This window comes from Ascidiella aspersa, chromosome 1, assembly GCF_963924565.1.
Source record: "Ascidiella aspersa chromosome 1, kaAscAspe10.2, whole genome shotgun sequence".
In the NCBI taxonomy this organism is placed as follows: domain Eukaryota; kingdom Metazoa; phylum Chordata; class Ascidiacea; order Phlebobranchia; family Ascidiidae; genus Ascidiella; species Ascidiella aspersa.
The window spans coordinates 38,314,644-38,337,192 of record NC_139447.1 but is presented as its reverse complement, the minus strand read 5'-3'; the positions used below and the strand labels follow the sequence as shown (position 1 = coordinate 38,337,192).

The window sequence follows — 22,549 nt, the reverse complement described above, 5'->3', positions numbered from 1 at the left end:
TATATCAATATTGATAAACTATATTTTGGAGTTCAGACCCCAACAAAAATAAATGTGGTTGCATAAATTGCGGTCTTGACTGTTCTTTATTTCGGGGAATTTAAACTTGGGAAATAACTCTTAGGGGAATCCCAAAATCCAAATTTAACTTGTTTCAACGTGTTTTTTTTACGATTTATCAAAATAATGTAATTACCGCTCGCAGGAATCGAACTAAAATAGAGAGCTCAAAAACTATGCATCCAAATCGAACCGCTTGATGTATACGTTTGTTACATAACAAAAAACTATTTATATATGCTTCACTTCGCAAATGTTAGAGTTAGTTGGATCTATTGTAAAGAGAAATGCAATAAAAATTATTAAATCTGCTCCATAATTCTGATGGTTTTAAACTTTACTGGCAATTTAATACAAAAAAAGTCAATTTATTGTCTAATGGCTAGCTGAAAAAGTATTTATATGGAGTAATTTTAGAAAACAATTTGCAACAAAAAATGTAATGCTACAGTTTTGCAACAATTATTTTGCCAAGTTGCAATTACAAAGATTGTGCTAGGTAGGTGTTCTGTTAGTGTTTAGGAGAATTGTGGTCAAATTCAAGAGAATTGTGAAGGTTTTACCATTTTATTTATTTTGCAATATGGAAAATTGTGGATATTACTTTTTAAATTCTTATCGGAATGCTAGCATCATTTTTATTATGGGTGTTTCAATATGGCATTTAGGCCAAATTTGGTGGCATATGTTAGGATTACATGTGAAGCTTTGTTTCTCTGTACTGGTTATAAAGTAACAAAATCCCGATATTTTATTGATTATTTCTGTTTTTACAGGTGCTTGCATTACAACAACAAACCTTGTGAGACAAACAAGTGGAAATGGCCACACTTGGGCTACAAACTATGTGGGACCTCTTTATAGTGGCTCCTTTCAAGATACAGCCAGCAATAAAGTTGTGGGTTGGGTTATTTACTTCAATTCCGGTTATTCAATCATCGCAATTCGTGCCGATGAATGTGGGACGCCCTCAAGTGATGACCAGTCAAAGTTTAGTGCGAGTTGTTCGATAAGTGGAAATTGGGTTTCACTTTCCATCAGTGCAACTTCTCCACTGACAACTGAAATTGTTAAACTTGAAGTTATTGCGTCTGGAACATCGTGCGTCGATCTAACAACGTTTATTTCTGTGCAAGGTAGAGGTTTTGTTTTATCATATGTGAGTTAGTTCACATAACATTTAAATGGCGCTGGTCTAGAACCCGACCTCTTTTTTACAGTAAAGCAACAAGTTGTCAAATTTGTAATTTCAAGGCAGAAATATAAATGGGAGAATAAATACAACATTACTTTACCCACCCAAATCCAAATGCTAACTCGCACCCTAACCCAAATAATAAAAGCAATATAAACCCGCAGACAAATATTCTAAACCAGCGCTCAACTAAGTTATACAGTAAAAGTGATTTTAAAATAATTCAGTACACTATTTATTTATTTGCACCATTTTGAATAGTTCTGTTTTTTTTTAATATTCTAAACTTTGATCAACTTGAAAATAAAAGTCTCAAATTGGAAAAAAATAAATATATCTACATCCTCTTAATCAAGACATTTAGATGCGCGTTTCATTCAGTTAATGTGACTTAGATCTATTTAAACTTCACTTATACAAGGTGGAACGCATTCGTTATCATCCACTGTTTGTTTAGATTGTGGGAGTCCAGGTCTTACTGGTGTGGAACCACCGCCAGCAAATAGTGTTTACGGCGACTCACACACTTTTAGCTGCGATACAAACCACAGCGGTGAAGCTGTGAATGCAACTTGCAAAGCTGATGCAACCTGGAGTTTAACAAATAATACTTTCTGCTCGGTGAAAGGTTAGATTTATAACAAATAATAATTTACAGACCAAGGGCTAAATCTTACCCGCCAGTTTGTTTATTATAAAGTTTGTGTTGTGCCAAATCAGCATTATAATGCAAAATTTTTAATTGTTAAAACATTCACTTAAAAAAGACTTGCTTGCCGCTGCATCACACAAAAAATCTTTGAAAATGATAGATTGTAGGTCAATGTGTTTCCATGCAAATAATATTGTAATATTGCAAATGCCTAAACCACATTGTGTCTCTTTTCATGTTTTGCGATGTTGTTGTTTGTCACCTTTATATATTGCTGATTTTTCCTGACACTTTTATATTTTAGAGGATTAGTGGGATATATATGTAAAAACGAATATTTTTTAGTTAAAGGATTCTGGATCTATCCAAGCCCCACCCAAGTTGTTGGTGGACTAGTGCACTTTGACATTGATCTTGCAAAGACCAACTTTGAAATCTACTTTGTAATCGATGGAGATGTAAGTTTTAACAACTTTATTAAATGATTATCATGTAAAAGGTTACAATATTGGCTAAATGTATTCCATTTATTGAACAAAGGCTGTTGTTCTGATTTGAGCAGCTATGTTTTTATTTTTTTCTAATTTGTTTCAAAACATTCTTATATTCTTGTCATTAAGTTGTTAGAGCTACAAAAATATATTTTGTTATGACTATTTTGTTATTGAAACATGTGCTCGCATTCTGATTCAGTAAATATTAGACCCTGGTATTTTCAGATCAATTCTAACTTCTAATATTGAACATTTGCAAAAACAGGAAGTACAGTGGTTGATATAGTTGAGTCCGACGATGCAGCGTAGTATTTAATATTTTTTATTATTTTTAAAGCTTGTGAATACCTAATGTTGCTGACGCTAAGCTGTCTTCTAAAACTCTCATGATTGACTGTGAACTCACGGTGATTCTAATCACACCCAAGTTGTTTCTTTACACCAGGAGTGCGAGTCAGTTAAACAAAAACAGGGTTTGACGCTACAGCCTAAGAATCAAACTCTACAGCCTGATAAAACTATTTCTGTAATTAAAATAAGGTAAATTCTGAATATACAACAATCCTCTCATAGGGCTGTCATATAGTTCACTCGCCAAAATATGTGATTTAAAAATATTCTTTGCAGTTAGTGTCCTTAATAGTTCTGAGTTTGCATTGCATGTACACGTCCGACTTGGAACTCAGGTAGTCTTATTTGAATCCTAAGCCTGAACATAGCAAAATAAATATGCTAAAAACTAAACATACTGAAATAAGGTTGTAGCATATTTGTTTAAATAATTGGTGATTGACTTCCCCAAATAACCGTAAAAAAAAATGCAATACTTGCTGAATCCTTTGTAGTCAGCTTTAATTCTACACTTAAACTTTTAGATTGCCTTCACATGTCGCTACCATGGTTCCTCCACATGTGAATGCACCCAAAGGATTGGAAGCATTTACAACAATAGAACACATAGGTTGGTTTGGTTTGATGGTATCCATGAAATTACAGCATAGTGTTTTCATTTCCTGCATTTTTACGATGAATTCAAAAAAATATGGATTGGTTATATTCACTCATAAGATAAACAATTAAATTTAGTTGACAGAACTCAGTTGAACTTATGTAAATTAGTTTACCCAACCAACCGAGACAACCTGGTCCACAAAAGAAGAAATGTTCTTTTGTTTTCCAGCGGTTGTTCGATTGGTAGCTTCTTTGTACGCAATTACATTAGATTGGAGCCACTCATTTCAAAGGATAAAAATATTTCTGTCACAACGACTGATGGTATTACCCTTCAAAATTTCAATCTTGATGTACGATGTAAGTTTTTTTTTTCTTTATTTTTTTTTAGCCTTTGTGGATTAAAAAATACAACTTAGTATTTATAACAACTTATAAACCACGCTGATAAAATATTCATCTACTATACAGCTATACCAACAAAAATATATTCCTAAAAAAATAAATTTGTCCATAAATCTACTCTCAAGTTTTTTATGCACTCCTTGATTTTTCGTTTAAGTTATTGCAAGTGTCAGCTGATTAAAAAAAGATCAATAATAAAATAGAATTACGATTTTAGTTAAGTGCATGTTATTTGAAAGATGGGTGACTGTTTTTGACTGTGACAGAAAATCCAATCTTTCAATTCAGATTGTGGAAATGTGACATCGGATGGAGTTATCCAGGATGTTCCAGCCAACAAGGGACATGGGAGCAGTCACAAATTTACATGCATGAGTGGATATAGTGGCATGAACCTACAGTCATACTGTGATTATGATGCTCAGTGGTTGGGAACACCTTTGTGTATATTTGGTAAGAAAATAATTCTTCCTTGGTTTAAACAGCTTTTTTTATAAACCTAAACAGAATGTTGTCAGCATAAAATGTAAATGCTTGATTTTTTTTATTATTGGTTCTTGTGGAGCCATAAGCAGCTAGATTAGGGTGATGTATACACTTTAAGAGTTTTAGAAGTGGATTTGACCTTATTCATACACACATTTTATTAATATTATACTGGAAAGTCTTGGATTGTTGCTTTTGTTGCATTATATTTTATTTACAACAATTCTCCCTAAAATGTAGTTGTAGGTGAATGACACTTTATTTCTTTTCAGTTAAAATCCCCATAACCCTTGAAACTCCACCAAATGGATTCTTACCAGGAAGCAACTTAACTGCATCAATATCAGTTGTGACCAATTCTACAGTTTTTCGCTTTAAATGGTTCATTTCCGAACTTGTAAGCTTGATTCATGCGTCTTTATATTTTAATTTTCTTCTTTAATATTATTATTTTATTTATGTTTACTTCTAGCCACTGTTTCAACATATTCTTACTTAATCTATTACTTTGCCTGTGTATTTGTGATACCCGATCAAGCATGCTTAAATGATTATTTTTTCTCTTGTTTTAGGAGGTTGGAGATTGCTCTTCGCATGAATGTTATGAAAATTCAGGAAATGTTTATCAAAGTCAAGTTTTATTGAAGTAAGTAAGAATTTACCATTTGCTTCACTGATGAGTATGTTGTATGTCACTTTAACACCAACTGATTGGTATATGTTGCTTGTTTAACCTGTTGTTGCATCTTTAAACTCTTTAAGCACACCGAACACAAACAATTCATTTACTTTTAACTGTGCAAAAATAATAGAAAATATGTTTACTGTTTGAAATTTATTGTTATTTTCTCTATTGTCTATTTTTAATTTCATGTTATAAATATAAATGTTTTAATTTAAAGCATTGTGAGAAACGTTAGCTCAGTTGATTTATCGATGAGATTCCAAACCAATGCTACTTCTGCGTCGTACAACATAAGTCTTCAAGATTACTACGATTCCTCATCTTTCGGATATTTGGAATTTTCAACTGCAAGTGAGATATTTGTTGTGTTGTTTTTTTCTAACATTTTAGGTTTAATTTTTTACAGAATAATTGTTTATCTTTATTATCTGTTTAACACACACTTATAGTTCTTGATTTGTCCTAAATTTATTTACAACTAAAAGTACATCACTGCCCAATTTCTTGTTTGTTAAGATAGACCAAACATAAGTAATATTCTCAATGTTGTTTTCAACTTACTAGTTTCAAATTGTTTGCAGAACTCAAAACTAGGCCATTTTCCGCATTTAGATAACCCAAAGAATAATTGCACATGAATGTGTGGAGTTTGGGTCCGATTAATGAGTCTTCATTTATATAATTGCCAAGATGAATCGACCACACTCCTACAAGATTTGAGATGGCCTGTCTTCGTGAGGCCATTCAGGTCCAATTCTTTCCTTTAGTTCAGATACATGAACAGTCAATTTTGCTGTCTTCAGTCAAAGCTGTAAAAGCCTCTCTTTGGTTCAGTCACAAAAGCACTCGAGTTTGCTGTCTGAGTAGAAGCTATATAAGCCTCTATCTCTCTCTCTCTCTCTCTCTCTGGTTTATATTGATTGAACACGCTATTTATAGACGAGAATCAGTTAAGAAAATTTCTGCGATAAAGAAAGATTTACGTCATTAATTCTTATAATACTTAACAAAATATCACGTGATAACAAGGCGTGGTTTAAACCTTTTTCACACTTATTTCTGACGCGAAACATACAAATTTTACGTCAAAATGCGATTGCGAAACAGCCTCTGCCTCCAGTTAAAATGTCAACAGTTTAAAAATCACACAACCGGGGAAACCGACTAATGTTCAGACCGCGGTGTTTTGAAACATATACAAAAAAACGGATGTAAATACCTTGACGCATAAAAATTGGTGTCAGCAATTTGAATTTTGCAAATTCGCTGCAAATATTATGTGGTTGCAAGAAATCTACGTAACGGAATTTTACCGAAAACTTTCCGCTTATCGTTTGCACATTGGCTGCAAGGAGTAACGTAAACATTAGAATATGGTTACAAAGAATTTAGGCCATAGATTTTTACTGAAAATTTTCCGTTACGACACATCGATTAAAAACAAAAATTCTCTGTGTAAACACAATATGACAAAATGGCTTCTACAAATGCGTTGCATTGAATGTACAATGTACACGCAAGCCACTTGAGCTTTAAAAGTCCACATTGTGCACAAAGGAATCAAAACCCTTTGTCACAAAGTATTAATTATGTCTTATTAGTTTCAAATTATTTCTTGCAGAACTTACAATCACTACTAAACTAGGTCATTTACTGCGGTTAGATTGTCCATTATTTAACTATACATGAATCCGACACACAAGTCATTTCAATTCCACAAGGTTTACATTGTAAATTAAAACACTTTTCCACAAAGTTTCAATTATGTTGTGTGTTGTAAGGATGTGGAAATCCGAGCCAAGCTGGTGTGTCAGCAGCCCCAGCAAACAGTGGGTTTGGAGCGAGCCACACATTCACCTGCACCACTGGCTACACAGGGACAGCTACCGGGCTCTCAACCTGCCAAGCTGATGGTACTTGGAGCTTGGAGGGAATACCGACCTGTGTTACAACATAAGGTGGGCTGAACATAACACGCTAGACAACAGTTACTTTTTATACTTATAATCGGTGCCTTCTCAATATGTTGAAAATGAATAAAGAGATGTTTGAAACGTTCAAAATGCTACCTATACTTCTGTATGGGATTTGATATTCTTATTACGTTACTATAACCTTCAACCATTATGCTCCAGTTACTTTACTTTGTAACTACAAAATGTTTTTTTTTTACTTTACTTAAACCAGCGAGATATCGCTAATCACTTGCTATCCTTACCATTTGTTTAAAACTCACATGAAAAAATAGTTCACTAAAAATTTAGTGTCACCTGTACTATGTGCATTAAGGTAGTGGTATTTTTCTGTTAAAAATATTATGATTTATGTCATAATATTTTTAACGCGTCTTTGTGTAGCAATTTATTTGTTGGATGTTTTACAATTGTCGCTTTATTGCTTTCTTTCCTTTGATTAGTTATGACGCAAATATGCATAGTACGATACACATCACTAGTCTCCATTAAAAAAGTGCATTTACAATATTCAACCATAATATCAAAAAAATATCCATTATACAGATCCAGGGTTTGTTGTTAATACGTTTTCTGTCATTACAGAAGTTTGTCCAACAATTACGTCTTTGTAGTTGCCAGATACACCCATGCCAGTTTTGGATAACTTTTAATTTGCTCACTTAACTGGATTGAAATAAGTTAATATTTTCACAGACGTATCTATAAAATTCTTCGTATATTTGTAAAAATCCGGACTTATGATAACTCTATTTAAAAAATAGTAATAATCAGTTTAAAACCAGGCAAAGCGTTATTAGAGTTTGTTTTTGTGAGCGCGTTCCTCCAATTTCAACAGCATTTTAGCAACGACAACAGCAGTTAAGCGAAATCAAGCAACGGAAATGAATAATTTCGCCTTTTTCAACGTGTTATAATCCTGCTTCGCAAAAACAAACGCTATTAACGCTTTGCCTGGTTTTAAACTGATTATTACTATTTTTTGAAATAGAGTTATCTTGTCTTCACGCGTTCAACTATAAAATCAAATTGTATTTTTTCTTGTTTTTGCGTTATTTTTTCAACCTAATTGGCCGCCTAAAGCTGTAATAAAATAAAAAGAAAAAAACGTCGTTTTAAAAAAAACTTTTGTTAGCGACGCAATATTTTCTGCATTATTTTGTTAATGCTAGTTTGTAGAGATGTCCGATACTTTTGAGTTTCGATATTTTTGTGTTTTTACTTTCTTGATGTCTATCATTTGATTCTGCTTGATAGTTTTTCCACCTAAGAAAGCGCAGCAAAACGATTCCTGTTTAAGGTTTGTCCATAAATGCTAATTGTTCATTACCGCTGGGGGAAATATTGCTCATTACATAATCGTCGTTTTACTGTTGTATTGCGATTATGTTTGATTTTGATTGTACTATTTTACTATTGTTCTATTAAAATGTTACACGGTGTTTTATTTAAATTCTAGTAATAAATGTATTTGCGTCATTAATGCTACATCGAGGCAATTTCGTATGAGTTTATTTGCAACACACTACTTTTGATCTGAGACATTTGATCTGAGACAGTCTCCGTAGTAAAGCAAGTTGTCACATAAACCCAAGCAGCAGGCAGCAGTGCTATGGTTGGGTTAGGGTTAGGCACTGTTGCCTGCTGCTTGGTTTTATGGCACTTGTTGCAACGTTAACATTTCTTTTTTTAATCTCACAGTTGCATAAGCTTAAAATGGTCTGGTTGTAGTTCCGAAAAATTCATCTTATTGAGGCTCAACAACCTAAAAAAGTTACACATTTGAACTTATTAATTAAACCAATAGTGCCCATTTGATCTTAGTTATGACGTAGTTTAGTGGATTGCGTATTTATTGCGCAAAATGCACTTTTTAAAATGCCTTCAAAATGTGCGAACATTTTTAAGTTAAAGTTTAAAGTTAGAGTTAGATTTGAGTCAGAGTTGAGTTTACATTACCTATCTCAAAATGTGCGCACATTCTAAAAACCCTAACTTTAACGCAAACTCTAACTTTAAACTCTAACTTAAAAATGTGCGCACATTTTCAAGGCAGTTTAAATGTGCGCACATTTTTACGCACATTGTGCAAAACAACGCCCCGTCCCCTGTTGCGCACAAAATACGTTCTCTTAATTACTAGCTTTGCCGTAAGAATTCTTACATTGAATTCGAACGTAAACGTACAGATACGTTAAAATAACGACGGTGTACAAGGAAAAAGTTTAACACGAATGGACTAAAAAGCTTTTCAGTAATTCTTTGTATTTTGTAAAATTCTATGATGAGAAAAACAAAACATTTTGAAACTTATAATTATACCGCAACTGGTTAAACGCAAACCTGAGGTTATCGTTTGATATCGTGCGCAAATTTGCATCTGAGATCTTAGTCTAATTATATTAAAGGAGATTGCGACATGTTTAAAGCGAACTTGTATTTTTCCAGTATGTTTTTCAGGCTTACTATCACCACTGGTTTGAAGTAGTTTACATAAAACACGAGAGACGATAACTATTAGAAAGTTGGGTGCAACTATAAATGTTTTAAACCTTTGCATCAAGAATATTTAGTGCAAAGTATGACTTAAAATGCTGCGTAGCCGGATTCGGGACTCGACTTTATTTTCTAGGACTCAGGTTGTTTTGAACTAACTCCGCAGCCCTGCTTTAAACTTCGTGGCCTGTTCGTGGCTTTCGTGGTCAGCCCTGCTTTAAGACAGTTTAAGTAAAACCTAAGCTGTAATTATTTTGCTACAAAAGTTTAATAATTAAAAGTAAGTTGTTTCGTGACTTAAAAGTTCTAAAATAATAAAAACTTAACGTTATAAGCCTGACAAGTTTTCAGATTTCAACATTATCACACAAGTCTTAATGTTCCAGAACACCGCTAACGTTATGCTTATGAGCTCGCCAAGTTGTCAGCCTCTGTGAAGCAAGCCGACGTTGTTCGCTAGAGGCGACAGAGAGCTAAATTACAGTCTGTTGTTACAGTCTTGCTCGCAAATAAATCCAGGCTATTTTTTCTTATCATGATTTAAATAAAACTCCATGCGGCCATAACCACTTTTAAATTGTATTTTTATTAGCAAATTTTGTCGCGGTTCGCACGTTTTTGTTTCAATCTTAGGGAATATTTTCTTTTATAACATACTGTCCGCCGATATAGTGAATATTATTTGGCTAGTGCGGTTAAACTTGAAAGTGTAATATTTAATTTAAGTTGTGAAGCTTGCTGCTAGAAGCTAAACTTACACATTTTGGGTAGGGCTTATTTTTCACGTCGACTTTGGGCTCGTTTAAAATCCGCCACACCCGTCCGTTGTCCGAAGTGATTTTGGTAATCTTAATGAACCGCTTGTCTCTTTAGAAATACAGAAAAGTTATCAATCATTTTCATGAAAGCATAAATGTAAATAAACAGTTCTTCGTTAAATAGGATTATAATGTTTAAATCAGGGCTGCCCATCTGTGGGTCGTGCAAGTGTTTTAGGGGTGCCGATTAGGCAGACATTAACTGCACTAATGCGTGCAGAACAGCAGACAACTAAAATATTTTGTTTATCGCTGTAAAATGTAAAGGTTGTCGATCATGGGAAAATCAGAGACAAAAAAAAAACAGACAAAAAATTCTAAAAACCCTGGTTAAACCAATAAACCATTCCGAAAAGCTTTTGCTGAGCTTCTGTAATCCCATAAAAAAATTCTAAGCTATTTAGCTTCTTACTATTCGTGGAATCCGAGTTTCGAAATCATACAAAAATTACCAACCCAGACAATAACACTTAAAACGACGCTACAGCAGAGTTTCGCGTAAAGTAAGTGGATAATTAAATATATGACCCACTTGTGCATTTGTAAGGATGAAGGTCGCGTTTGTGGTCCGCGCGATGAAAAGGTTTGCCATCGCTGGTTTATAATAAAAACATACATTTTTTGGCGAAATGCGACCGCAAAGGGCCCTTTTTTACGAAAATGCGGTATTTTGTGTTATTTTTATCAGTCAACAACATGTCCTTCTACGTCCCCCATATATCCTTTGCAGGGAACCAATGCCTTGTGATCCCAGCACGGATGTGGTTTTGTATGGCATGGTTCGCAGAATGTGGTCGGTTCGCGACCAACTGATGACGTTCGAGCTTTTCTCAACTTTGCTGTTTACGGAAACACGAGAAAACACTAAACCGCGAAATATCTTGAAAGTAAAAACCTGCTTTCGGTAGCGGAAAAGTAATATTTTACTTTGACGCTTTCGGTTAGAATCGAGGAAATTTGCCGTTAACGCTGGCGACGCGTTATATGTGAACTGGGCGATGTACGCCAGACGTTAACGCGGCTAGTGTGAACCAGCCTTAATAATTTAAATTGAAAATGAACGTGAAAGCAAAACACGTTGAGTAATTGGACAGCATCTTAAAAAAGACCTTTCGATACCCACTTGTATCGTCATAAGTTATATTGACATTACCTTTCAAGCTGCTTTACAAATACGTCGTTAGCAATCCTGCTTGTCCTAAAGTCTGTTGTTATTACGATATTTGATCGTTTTTTAAAGTACGGTTGCCAGATCCGATGTCAATTGCGTCTATCTATCAGGGATTTAGGCCTAAGGCTGTTTAATAGATACGGGCCTAATTTTCCAAGCCGAACACAAGTATTAAATGTAACCAGTATTCGTTTTTAAGCAAAAACTGTCCTTACACTGGGTCTGTATCACTATCAGCTATACAAAACATTTACCTTAAAAAAATTGAGGGCCGAATTTTTCCAGGGCCTAAGGATAGACTTAGAAGCCTAATGGTTGAACCGACAATGCTATCTATACAGTGCTGCAATGACTTATGGTTAATGACTTGATGTTCCAGACAGCGCTAACGTTATGCTAAAGAGCTCGCCAAGTTGTCAGCCTCAAAAAGCAAAGCCGCAGTTGTTCGTTAGAGGCGACAGAGAGCTGAATTGGATTCCAAATTCCTCGTGATTGTTGGCTGTGGCGCTAACGTTATGCTTCTTGGCTCGCCAAGCCACCGTAAAGTTTCCGACGCTACATATTTGGTCAAGAGGCGCAGCTAAGCGAGATTGTGGTTCTCGAATTTAAAAACTTCCCGAAATATTAGCAGCTTTTTGTTTTGTTCACGTGGCATTGGAGGAGGGGTCGTAACTTTTTCACCAAAGCAGTGACAAGGTGTCACCGAATCAATACAGGGTGTCATGGAATATTATTAATATATTTACTCTCCCATATTAATTTCTTCCCTAAAATTATAATTTTGACAATTAGTTTCGTAATTGTAAATCGATATTAAACCTTTTGTGAATGTATTTTGTATTTTCGTGTTTCTTTTCAGTGGCGAATTGTTAATTTGCAATTAATATTCTGTGTTGGTATGGACAACCGTCACGTGCATAAAGACGCCAAGTTAAGCAATGCGAGTAATAACAATTAATAAAGGCGACTGTTGACACCTACATTTTATTAATAATGTTAAACCTTTTGTAAATGTATTATATCTTTCTAATGTTTATAATATGTGAATATTTTAAATAGATTAACACATGTTATATGAGAATGGTTGTTTTTAAATTGCTACATTAGGTTTGTAAACATCATAAACATGTTAATATTTTACCAAATTGTTTAAACTGTGAAATGTCTGACGAACAAACCAGAAACATCAATTTTGAGGTAAGTCTGCTTTCTGTTATTTCCAATTTCAAGTGTTTTGCAGGAAATGAATGTTTCTTACAGACATTGGTCAAACCTTAAGCAAGTTGTTCGTTGGTACTTACTTATTTCTTGTGGCAAAATGATAGTTTTTCTTCTGGGTTATAATATATTGTCATACAAGTTCAACTGTCAATTTTAGTACAAAATAATTGATTACATAATGCAACAATGCAAACAAAACTTTGATATATACATTGATTGTTTTTCATTTAAAATCACCAGGCAGTCGAACCGTTTGACTCTACCGGTTCGGGTTCAGGGATTTTTAGGAATTCGGTTTAGGTCCGATTTAGGTTCAGAGCAATTAGTTCTGCTCTTTGCAATCTTACAAAAAACTATTCAGGTTCTGTTAAGCTTCAAGGAAAAAGTGGCTTGAAACTGGTTTATAAAGTTCCTGTTTGGGTTTAGTTTGACTCCCTGTTTGAAATATCAAGGTGTGCATAGCTCTTTATAATCTTGATTTTAATTTATGTTTCAGCATGAATCTTCTGGACAATCAAGAGCAGGGACTTCCAACCAAGGTAATTTATATTTGGTGTTTAAGTAATGTTAGTTGTTTGGTTTCATTTAATTATTGATTTAAACTCTTGTACTTCTGTTTAGGATCAAGCCCTGGTGAAGATATTTCCTCCTGTGGCTCCGATGATGATCCCTCCACAAGTCAACATCCGGATGCAAGGAGCAAGAAAAAGGGGGGTTCCCCACCAAGCAATCGCCCAAGAACAAGTTCCAAGAAAGTGGCCAAGGCTGCCAGAGCAAAGAAGGAAAACAGAGAAAAAAAAGGTTAGTTTTGGCAACAACTTAACTATTTTAATCGATTTTCTAAAATTTATTTAAAGAAAATTAAAAAAAAATTGTAATGTCATCAAACTGAAAAATTATTATATTATATGTGACAAGCATTTTCGGCCCAAATTTAGCATTTTGTTTGCACCAAAAATGCTTTAATCACTTTATTTGAGCTACGTGTAAACAAAAGAGTTCCCAAAATATTTTGTCCGGGCTACGTAAAATAAAGCAATGTTGTGTGTTGTGTCTTCCATGGATGGACTAAATGACCAGCCTGAATTTATGTCATTATAAACAGAAAAGGCGCGAGGGCAAAATCTCATTTTATTCAAAGTTATCAACATAAGAAAAATCTTTGACGTGTTTAAAAGTGACAATTGAGTCGTGCTAAAATCGTAAGAAGCGCAATAATTGCCTTGACCATTGGGTTGTTAAATTGTGCTACACTTGGTTAAGCCTGCCACACAAACTACCAACGAAAATCATTTAGGAACAAGTTTTATAAAATTTACAAGTTAGACAAGATGCTTTGTTTAATGGCAAGCCAACAGTGATTAGATGATCTATCATGTCACATTGGGAGAATCGACGCGCGTGCATATTAGCAGACTAAAAAAATTGTTGACCGAAAAAAAAGGTCTTCTGCAGAGCGTATTTGAGAACTTTTCTGTTTAATAAATTGCACACTAATTCTCGGCTTTTGTGCAAAATGTTGGGCACCTGCGCCTGTAGTAAAAAAATACGTCGTTTATCAGTATCACAAACAAAACGCTAACTGGGAACCATCAGCACTTCTGAATATTATTATCACACAATGAGTTAAGTCTGTTGGAATTGAGTCATAATAAATTGCAAATGCGCTCTTTAATAGAGAACATTTTAGGAATATTAAGAAAGCTTCTTTAGTACACAAAAGATTTTAAAATATCTCAAGGCGCCCTTGAGTGTTAGAAACTGTACCCAGGTTGGAAGCCACTGGTCTAAGTGCTGATTGTCAGTGGACACCATATTACTCATTACTAAGCTGGGCATTTGACTGGTCAAATAGGTTAAATAATATACACACTATTAAAAAATCAATTCAAGTTAAAAATAACTTTGATTTTAAATTTAAATAAAATATATGAAGGTTTTAACTTAAGTACAATGGTTTGTAAAACAAACAACTAGGGTACACTATGCACGGATCTGTAATGTAGCTTGGTTAATGTTGAACATTAACTGAAGATGATACAAGCTTGTATCGAAATGTCCTAATCAAGATGATGTCGATCTACTCGACCTTTTTGGCTTTGCATTATCAAAAACAACTATTTTTTTAAACATTAATAAGAATCTTTGCAAAACCATGCCCATCTTACAAGCAATACTATAGCAGTTGCTGTAGAAATTTTTACCACTACTACAACCACCAAGTTTAGCCAACAAGTTTATTAACGAAATTTAACAAACTGTAAATGTATTAAGAAAAAGTATTTTTTACTCATCACAACTTTTGTCACTATCTGAATTTTCGCAGTCATCACCAATATCTGAATTAGCATTCACTGGAGACAAAGGATTTGATTCTTAGAAATTTCTAAGTAGCCTGAGATTGTGGTATACACCCTGACTGCATTCCATAATTTGTGGCCGCCAAAGATTTACATCAAATTTTTTCTGCTGTTGAAATTCTACTACGCCAATGTAAGACGGTTTATAACGCCAAATGACGTCACTGGCGTGATTTTGGGCAAGCATATCATGCCAAACATCTCTGGCGGGAAGGTAGTTGAATGCAATCAGGGTATACACCAACTAGTGTTTTCTTTTATGACAAACACGATTCATCGTATACCATTGTGATGTCACAGTAAAACAAAGCCAATGAGTTATACTGTGTGGTGCAACCAAAAAAACAGACTGGGAGGCTAAAAAAAGATGAAACTAAACAAAATAAATCTACTTTGCTATTCCAAACACTTTGTTATTACCACAGAACATGATTGTGTTTGCATCAGGTAGACCCAACCATTTCATATTTGAATTCTTTAAAAAAGTTATAAAAAAGAACTCATATCACAAATCAAGCCTGATAAAATTTACAACATTTTCCTCCAATATGAGTACGACTGTTCAAATAGAGTGCTTGCCAAACCTACTTATTACACATTTATTTTAAAGCAATTCTCAATTATAATGGTGCTTAAGTTATACGACAAAGTCGTAAAATACTTTAAGACCTTTTAAGTAAAGTGACTTCCAATTTTTTTGTGACATACTCAGATTTTGTTTAATTGTTTTAATTTTTTATAACATAAGCCTCATCGATTCATTATACTTAAATAACCGAATGAAAATTTGTTTTATGTTGGTTGCGATAGATTAAAAGCACATGATTTGAATTGATGTTTTATAATCATATTGAACGTCATAATCGTATATCAGCCTATGAGCTTGACCTATTTCAGGGTTCGGAAACTTTTTATGTACGCCTATGAAAACCAAACCCTGAAATGTCTCGGCGGGTCCAACACATGTGCACCAAGGAGTAATGTAGTACAGTATTTTATCCCAACAGTAAAGGCTTTGTAAAAATTTTTGCAGGAAGTGGCAAGAATAACAGCGATGGAAGCGACCAATCGCAAGACGCGGAAGAATCGGAAACACCCGGAACCTCGGTGAGTACTGCTGTATTAATTCCACTAAAAAACCTAAATTAAAAGTGTATTAAGCTCTTCACTTCATGATAATATTGAAATCTACCAAGTGGATTTTATATACACTAGTTTTTAAGCCAACCAATTTGTTTTAACTGTTCATTTTAAGATAAACTTATTTATCGGCTGATATTCCTTTCTTACCAATATATCGGTATCAGTAATCTCCATCTTATATCTTTGCCTATAAGTTGATTTGAAAATAACATATCTATATAGTTTTCCTTTAGAAATAAACGAATATTGCAATGCAAATTTGTCCTTGTTTTTTTATCTAAAAAATTGTTTTAAAAACATTTTGACCTATTAGGAAAAACTTGATTTAAACCACGTATTGTTGTATAAAGTTGATATTTTTGGAATATCAAAAAACTAATAACTATAAAATACCAAAGAATAGCGACGTTGGTTATTTTAGAAAATTGTTTAGCTAACAGGGTTGGTAGTAATTCAAGTTGAAAAAAGCAAAAAATTACCAAAATTTAATTTTAACCTAAAGTAATTTTAACAAATTTAAACTTTTTAAAGAAATCATGCTAGTTATAAGTAATAGAGATATTTAGAAATCAGTACATCAGAGAAATCAACTCAGCTTGTTAGTATTAAATACAAAGTATAGTTTAATCAAATGTTGTTCTGCAGATCACAGTTCAAGAGCTAGAAGAGGATTGAAAAAAGGTAACAAGATAATTTATCGTTTTATAGCTTTTATACTTTTAGTCTTTGTAGTTTTGTCCTACCCGTAAACAAACTGGTATTTGCACTTAAAAAATATTATTAGGTTTATTTTTAATTATGAAACATGGATTTAAAGAAGTGTTTCTCAACCTTTATAAATGGCGACACAAATTCTAAACATATTGATTTTTGTAAGCAAACAAAACACAGACATTAACATAAATAAGTTCAAATTTAATTGATGTGAGCCATAACCTTCATATTTCTTACTCAATTTTAAAAAGTATGGATAATTTACTTACTCAGAACTTCAATAAATCAAATAAAAATCCTTAGATATAAAAAAAATATTCCCATCGGCAACCCAACCAAGTCGAACGACAACCCAAATTGTGTATAGCTAGAGCAACACTGATTATAGCCATCTATTTGCTTACCAATTGTTCTAGACATTATTTATTAGTTAAATATATCCCCTTTTCAACATTCTGTCACTAATAAAAATGAAATATATTTAGCTGGGTTGATTGCAGACCATCACATAACCTTCCAGCAAGCGCAAAGTAAGGAATGGTTTGAATGCACTTTTTGTGTACAATACTTTTTAGCTTGTTTATTATCTTTTGCACGGCTTTTCCTCCCAATCTAAATGATCGTCAAAATGCTTATTATTGTTAATTTTTCAGATGCAAGGTCTGAGCCATCTACAACCACTACAAGCACAAATCAAACAGGTGAATATGCTGTGTTGCAATGCGGCAAAGATAAAACCGGGATTTTTAGCTTTAAATAATCCCTGTCTGCTATTTGATAGCCTCTCTGTTGTTTATTCCTTTGTGCAAAATAAGGACACACATCTGCAACATCTATTTTATACCTGCGTATCTACAGTTCATTGTTTGTGAGCAAAATACACCTCATGTTATTAGTAGTGACCATGTTTTTTTTAGTCTCAAAATATCAAAATGTGGAATCCAAAGACAAGCAAATCACACCAAGAGCAGAAGGTGCGTGTATTCCCTGGTTTACTTATTTAGTAAATAATCGCATAAAACCTTGATTTATATTTGTTGGTGCACATGTGTATCCAATGTATTAAGGATTTTCAGATTTAACTTTTTTTCGAAAATTTATGCTTCCTGCTTGATTTCCCATTATGTGTCACATAAAAATGAGTTTCATAAGTTTTCAAAACAACTGCACAACATTTAGGGGGCTCCGCACAACATTTAGGGGGCTCCACACAGCATTTAGGGGGCTCCGCACACCATTTAGGGGGCTCCGCACAACATTTAGGGGCTCAGCAGACGCCCCAAAGTTACCATACTGAAATTGCTAAAATCTGGCACTTCCCTTAACATGACAGCTCTAAAAATCGGGTAAAGTATGGTTTTAGGGGCTTCTAGAATACATTCCAAGTTACATAAAACTGGAAAATAGATTAGTGATGCTTTCTTGCCATTGTTTAATATAAAAATTACAAGGTTTCTGTGTTTTTAAAGAAAAAGGAACAGTATCGTGTTAGGGGAAGTCCCAGATTTTAGTGTGGTAACTTTGGGACGTCTGCGGAGCCCCTAAATGTTGTGCGGGCCCCCTAAATGTTGTGCGGAGCCCCTAAATGTTGTGCGGAGCCCCCTAAATGTTGTGTGGAGCCCCCTAAATGTTGAGAGGGGCCCCCTAAATGTTGTGCGGAGCCCCCTAAATGTTGTGCGGAGCCCCCTAAATGTTGTGCGGAGCCCCCTAAATGTTGTGCGGAGCCCCCTAAATGTTGTGCGGAGCCCCTAAATGTTGTTCGGAGCCCCCTAAATGTTGTGCGGAGCCCCCTAAATGTTGTGCGGGGCCCCCTAAATGTTGTGCGGAGCCCCCTAAATGTTGTGCGGGGCCCCCTAAATGTTGTGTGGAGCCCCCTAAATGTTGTGTGGAGCCCCCTAAATGTTGTGCGGGGCCCCCTAAATGTTGTGCGAAGCCCCCTAAATGTTGTGCGGAGCCCCCTAAATGTTGTGTGGAGCCCCCTAAATGTTGTGCGGGGCCCCCTAAATGTTGTGCGGAGCCCCCTAAATGTTGTCCAATTGATCAAGCAGAAGACATCAATTTTCAAAAAAAAAATTAAATCTGAACATCCCTACATTGTATACATGTAATATCAAAAATTGCTTTTTACTGATGATGAAGCATTCTTTGTGGCAACTGCTGGAAAGTATGGCAGATCTCGACAAGATCTCGCGGGTGCACAGCCGAAAAAATACGGGTGACCGGGAGCAACAAATGTCAAAAAAGTGCACCTCGGGTGCACTTTATGATTTTCCGATGCATTCTGTATTGCATACATTGCACTGTAAGCGTGTTCCGTACAAGTGTTTTACATATTTGGGGTGCAGTTCAGATTTTTTCGGGGTGCACTTTTAAAAGGTTGAAAACATCTTGCGGGTGCACTTGCCATACTTTCCACAGTGTTTTGTAGCTATTTAACTGCAACACAAAGTAGCATTGCTTCCAACTATATTTGGTTTAAAACATGTGGCTTATTAGCCTGGCCAGTGCTGAGTTACAATTTATCATTACTGTTTGACCTAACTGAGAATATGATTCAAACTTTTTTTTAATGTTTTACTAAGAAACTGCCCAGCAGATTGGAAAGACTGAAAACACTGAAATAAAAAAACAGGCAACTGTTGGTAAGTCGTGTGGTAAAATAGTAATCGAAAATAATATTTATTTTTTATTTTATTGTAGTTTAAATGGCACTCTGTTTAACAAACGTTATAAAAGTGTCAAAGTTTATTTGAGTAAACATCGTGGTAAGACTTGCAATGCAGTCAAATTATTTTAAAATTTTAGATCTTTTTATGAAAAGCATGTGACAATGTGATTGTAACTTAAGTTTATAGTGAAGCATTACTTTGTTTAACAACAGCTATTGTTTTACAACAGTTATTGTTTAACTGCTTGTGACTAATGAGATTTATTCACACAAGTTTTTAACTATAACTACCATTCAGGTATTTCACTACAAGGCAGCGTTGTTAAACATTCCAATATTGGGAATCGTATTATTAAACATGTGACCAACATAGAACAGCAAAATATTGAGAATCATTACCATTATTACCAAGAGAATACACAAAGCAAATCAGCTGACTCAGACCAACCCAAGTCTACAAACGGTAAGTAAAATTAAAAAAACAAAACATTAATCAAATGTTAAAGTGCAAACAGAAAGTAGAACTGTTAAAATATACATCTTTAACAATGCATTCCAAAAACATCATCACAAAAGTATAAAAATAAAACTAGTTACTGCATAATAAAGAAAAATAAATGTAAATGCTTATAGAAAATATTTGTGTGAAAGAAATAATTTATTTTTATTTCTTTTATCATTGCAACTTTACTTCAGTAAATTTCCAATTTTGCAACAAAATTTGAGAAAAAATAAATCAATTATTATCTGAAAAAAGTACATATGCGTATAATTTAGTGAGGTTTGTCTTTTTAAATATATTGACTTTATACCAAACAATAAGAATCTGATCATGTTGGTATTTAAACTGAACCACTGACGATAGAATTACCCACACCTATTCGATTTTCACTATTCTAGGTTAGTTTATTTTAAATTAAAAACCTACTATCCTGGAATAGCAAGGCATGATTTTTTCCATAGCAGTAATGTCAGATCAGCTAATATTAAGTGTTTTTTCTCACTTTTCTTGTTTCTGTAAAGAAGTCAAGCTATTTTTTTAATTGTGTTAAATCAGAAAACGCCTTTTTTCAGATACAAATAACGAACAACCAGATGCAAATGTTCGTCAAAGTTTGGCCGACCAACCAGGACCTTCTTTATTAACTAGAGCTTTGCAATTTATTCCAGACAAAAGTAAGTTAAGTGGATTTTACATAAATTTTCTAATCAAATGTTGTTATGCTTAATATTTATTTATAGTTTGGCGAGCAAAACAAAAAAAGAAATTGCGCAAACATGTGAAATTAATATCAGGAATAAGAAATATGCCTATAAAACTTGATCGGGACCAGCCAATTCAGCTGGTGCCAGTTGCATTGACTAAAAATGAACCAAAATCTATCGAACAACTCAATAAAGAAGGACATTACAGCAAACGAGAAGATTTCCAGCAACTTTTATCAGTTGAATCAGAAAGCCTTGGCATCATTGAAGCGATAGAGCAGGCTTTTAAACAAGCAGAGTCCGATGCAAGACAACATGCCTCGAAAGAAGCCAGACAGGACTACATCAACCGAAATGCCAACAACATTGTGTTTATCGGACAAGCTGGTATTGGCAAGACCACTCTTACTCGCATGATAGTGGAAATGATTCTACAGCAAAAGCTTTTTCCAAAATGCAAGTACATTTTCTTTGTGTTTTGTCGGGAAATCAACTTTGAAACCAAAACTACACTTCTACAAATGTGTTTAAATGGAACAGACATCACATTTCGACATGAGCAAACTACAGAAAAGTCTTTAATGGAAGAAATTGGGGATGGTGAAAATGTTGTATTTGTATGTGATGGTTTGGATGAAGCAAATACTGATGCTTTCTTCACAGATGAACCATTACCATCAGATGAAATAGCAACAGCTGATGTTCATCTAAAGAGGCTGTTTAAAGCTAAAGTTTGGAAAAAATCCATAAAAGTTTTCACTTGTAGGCCTGGTCAATTTCACAATATGACTAAAATGATTCAAACAACATCAGTTTTTAACCTTCGAGGTATTTCAGCTGCTTCACAAAAAAATATTTGTGAACAAATCTGTGAAATGGCAGAACAGGTCACATTAACCAAAAGCTAGCCAACACACTAGCTAAACGAAGAAATTTCAAAGGCAAAAAAAACATATTTAGCCTCATTTTTTTAGAAAAAAAATTTTACCACAACAATAAGAATGATCTATATTTACAAAATAAAAATTAAAAAATTAAAAATTAAAAAAAATATTAATATTCAAAATTAATATTCGCAACAATTTTTAATAAAAAATAATTTACGCAACTAGAGACCAACAAAATCGCATAGCGCTTGATAATACCTTTCCAACGATGCCACACATGACTCGGTGATAGTTGAGGCCATACGCTTTTATCGTCGATAACCGATCCTAAAATTCATAAGCGATCGCGGTAATTTTTAAACGCCCGTCACTTGCCCAATTTAAAGTGCAAGTGAACGAAATTTTATCAAGACATTTCTACAAACCTTATAATGCCATAGAAAGAAAAAATAGTAAAAAATTTTAATGTTGAAAATATTTCAAATTTAGCATTTGTTATGCGTAATATCGAGTTTTTTCATCCCACCAACATCCGACCAAAAAAGACCCAAAAATCAATTTACGCAACTAGAGACCAACAAAATCGCATAGCGCTTGATAATACCTTTCCAACGATGCCACACATGACTCGGTAAAAGTTGAGGCCATACGCTTTTATCGTCGATAACCGATCCTAAAATTCATAAGCGATCGCGGTAATTTTTAAACGCCCGTCACTTGCCCAATTTAAAGTGCAAGTGAACGAAATTTTATCAAGACATTTCTACAAACCTTATAATGCCATAGAAAGAAAAAATAGTAAAAAATTTTAATGTTGAAAATATTTCAAATTTAGCATTTGTTATGCGTAATATCGAGTTTTTTCATCCCACCAACATCCGACCAAAAAAGACCCAAAAATCAATTTACGCAACTAGAGACCAACAAAATCGCATAGCGCTTGATAATACCTTTCCAACGATGC

General features: G+C 34.1%; 2 protein-coding genes across 2 annotated transcripts; both read left to right on the top strand.

Annotated features, from left to right (window-relative positions):
• Positions 1-12,514: 12,514 nt before the first annotated feature.
• Positions 12,515-16,785, top strand: LOC146170400 (uncharacterized). Its single transcript, XM_083388690.1, has 5 exons — positions 12,515-12,583; positions 13,104-13,146; positions 13,229-13,408; positions 16,001-16,074; positions 16,756-16,785. The coding sequence occupies exons 1-5, from the start codon at positions 12,548-12,550 to the stop codon at positions 16,783-16,785; spliced, it is 363 nt and encodes a 120-aa protein (XP_083244816.1). The 5' UTR covers positions 12,515-12,547.
• A 2,624-nt stretch (positions 16,786-19,409) lies between these two features.
• Positions 19,410-21,606, top strand: LOC146170399 (NACHT, LRR and PYD domains-containing protein 3-like). Its single transcript, XM_083388689.1, has 4 exons — positions 19,410-19,466; positions 19,791-19,955; positions 20,567-20,668; positions 20,735-21,606. Exon 4 carries the CDS (start codon positions 20,800-20,802, stop codon positions 21,604-21,606), a length of 807 nt encoding a protein of 268 aa, XP_083244815.1. The 5' UTR covers positions 19,410-19,466; positions 19,791-19,955; positions 20,567-20,668; positions 20,735-20,799.
• Positions 21,607-22,549: the final 943 nt, after the last annotated feature.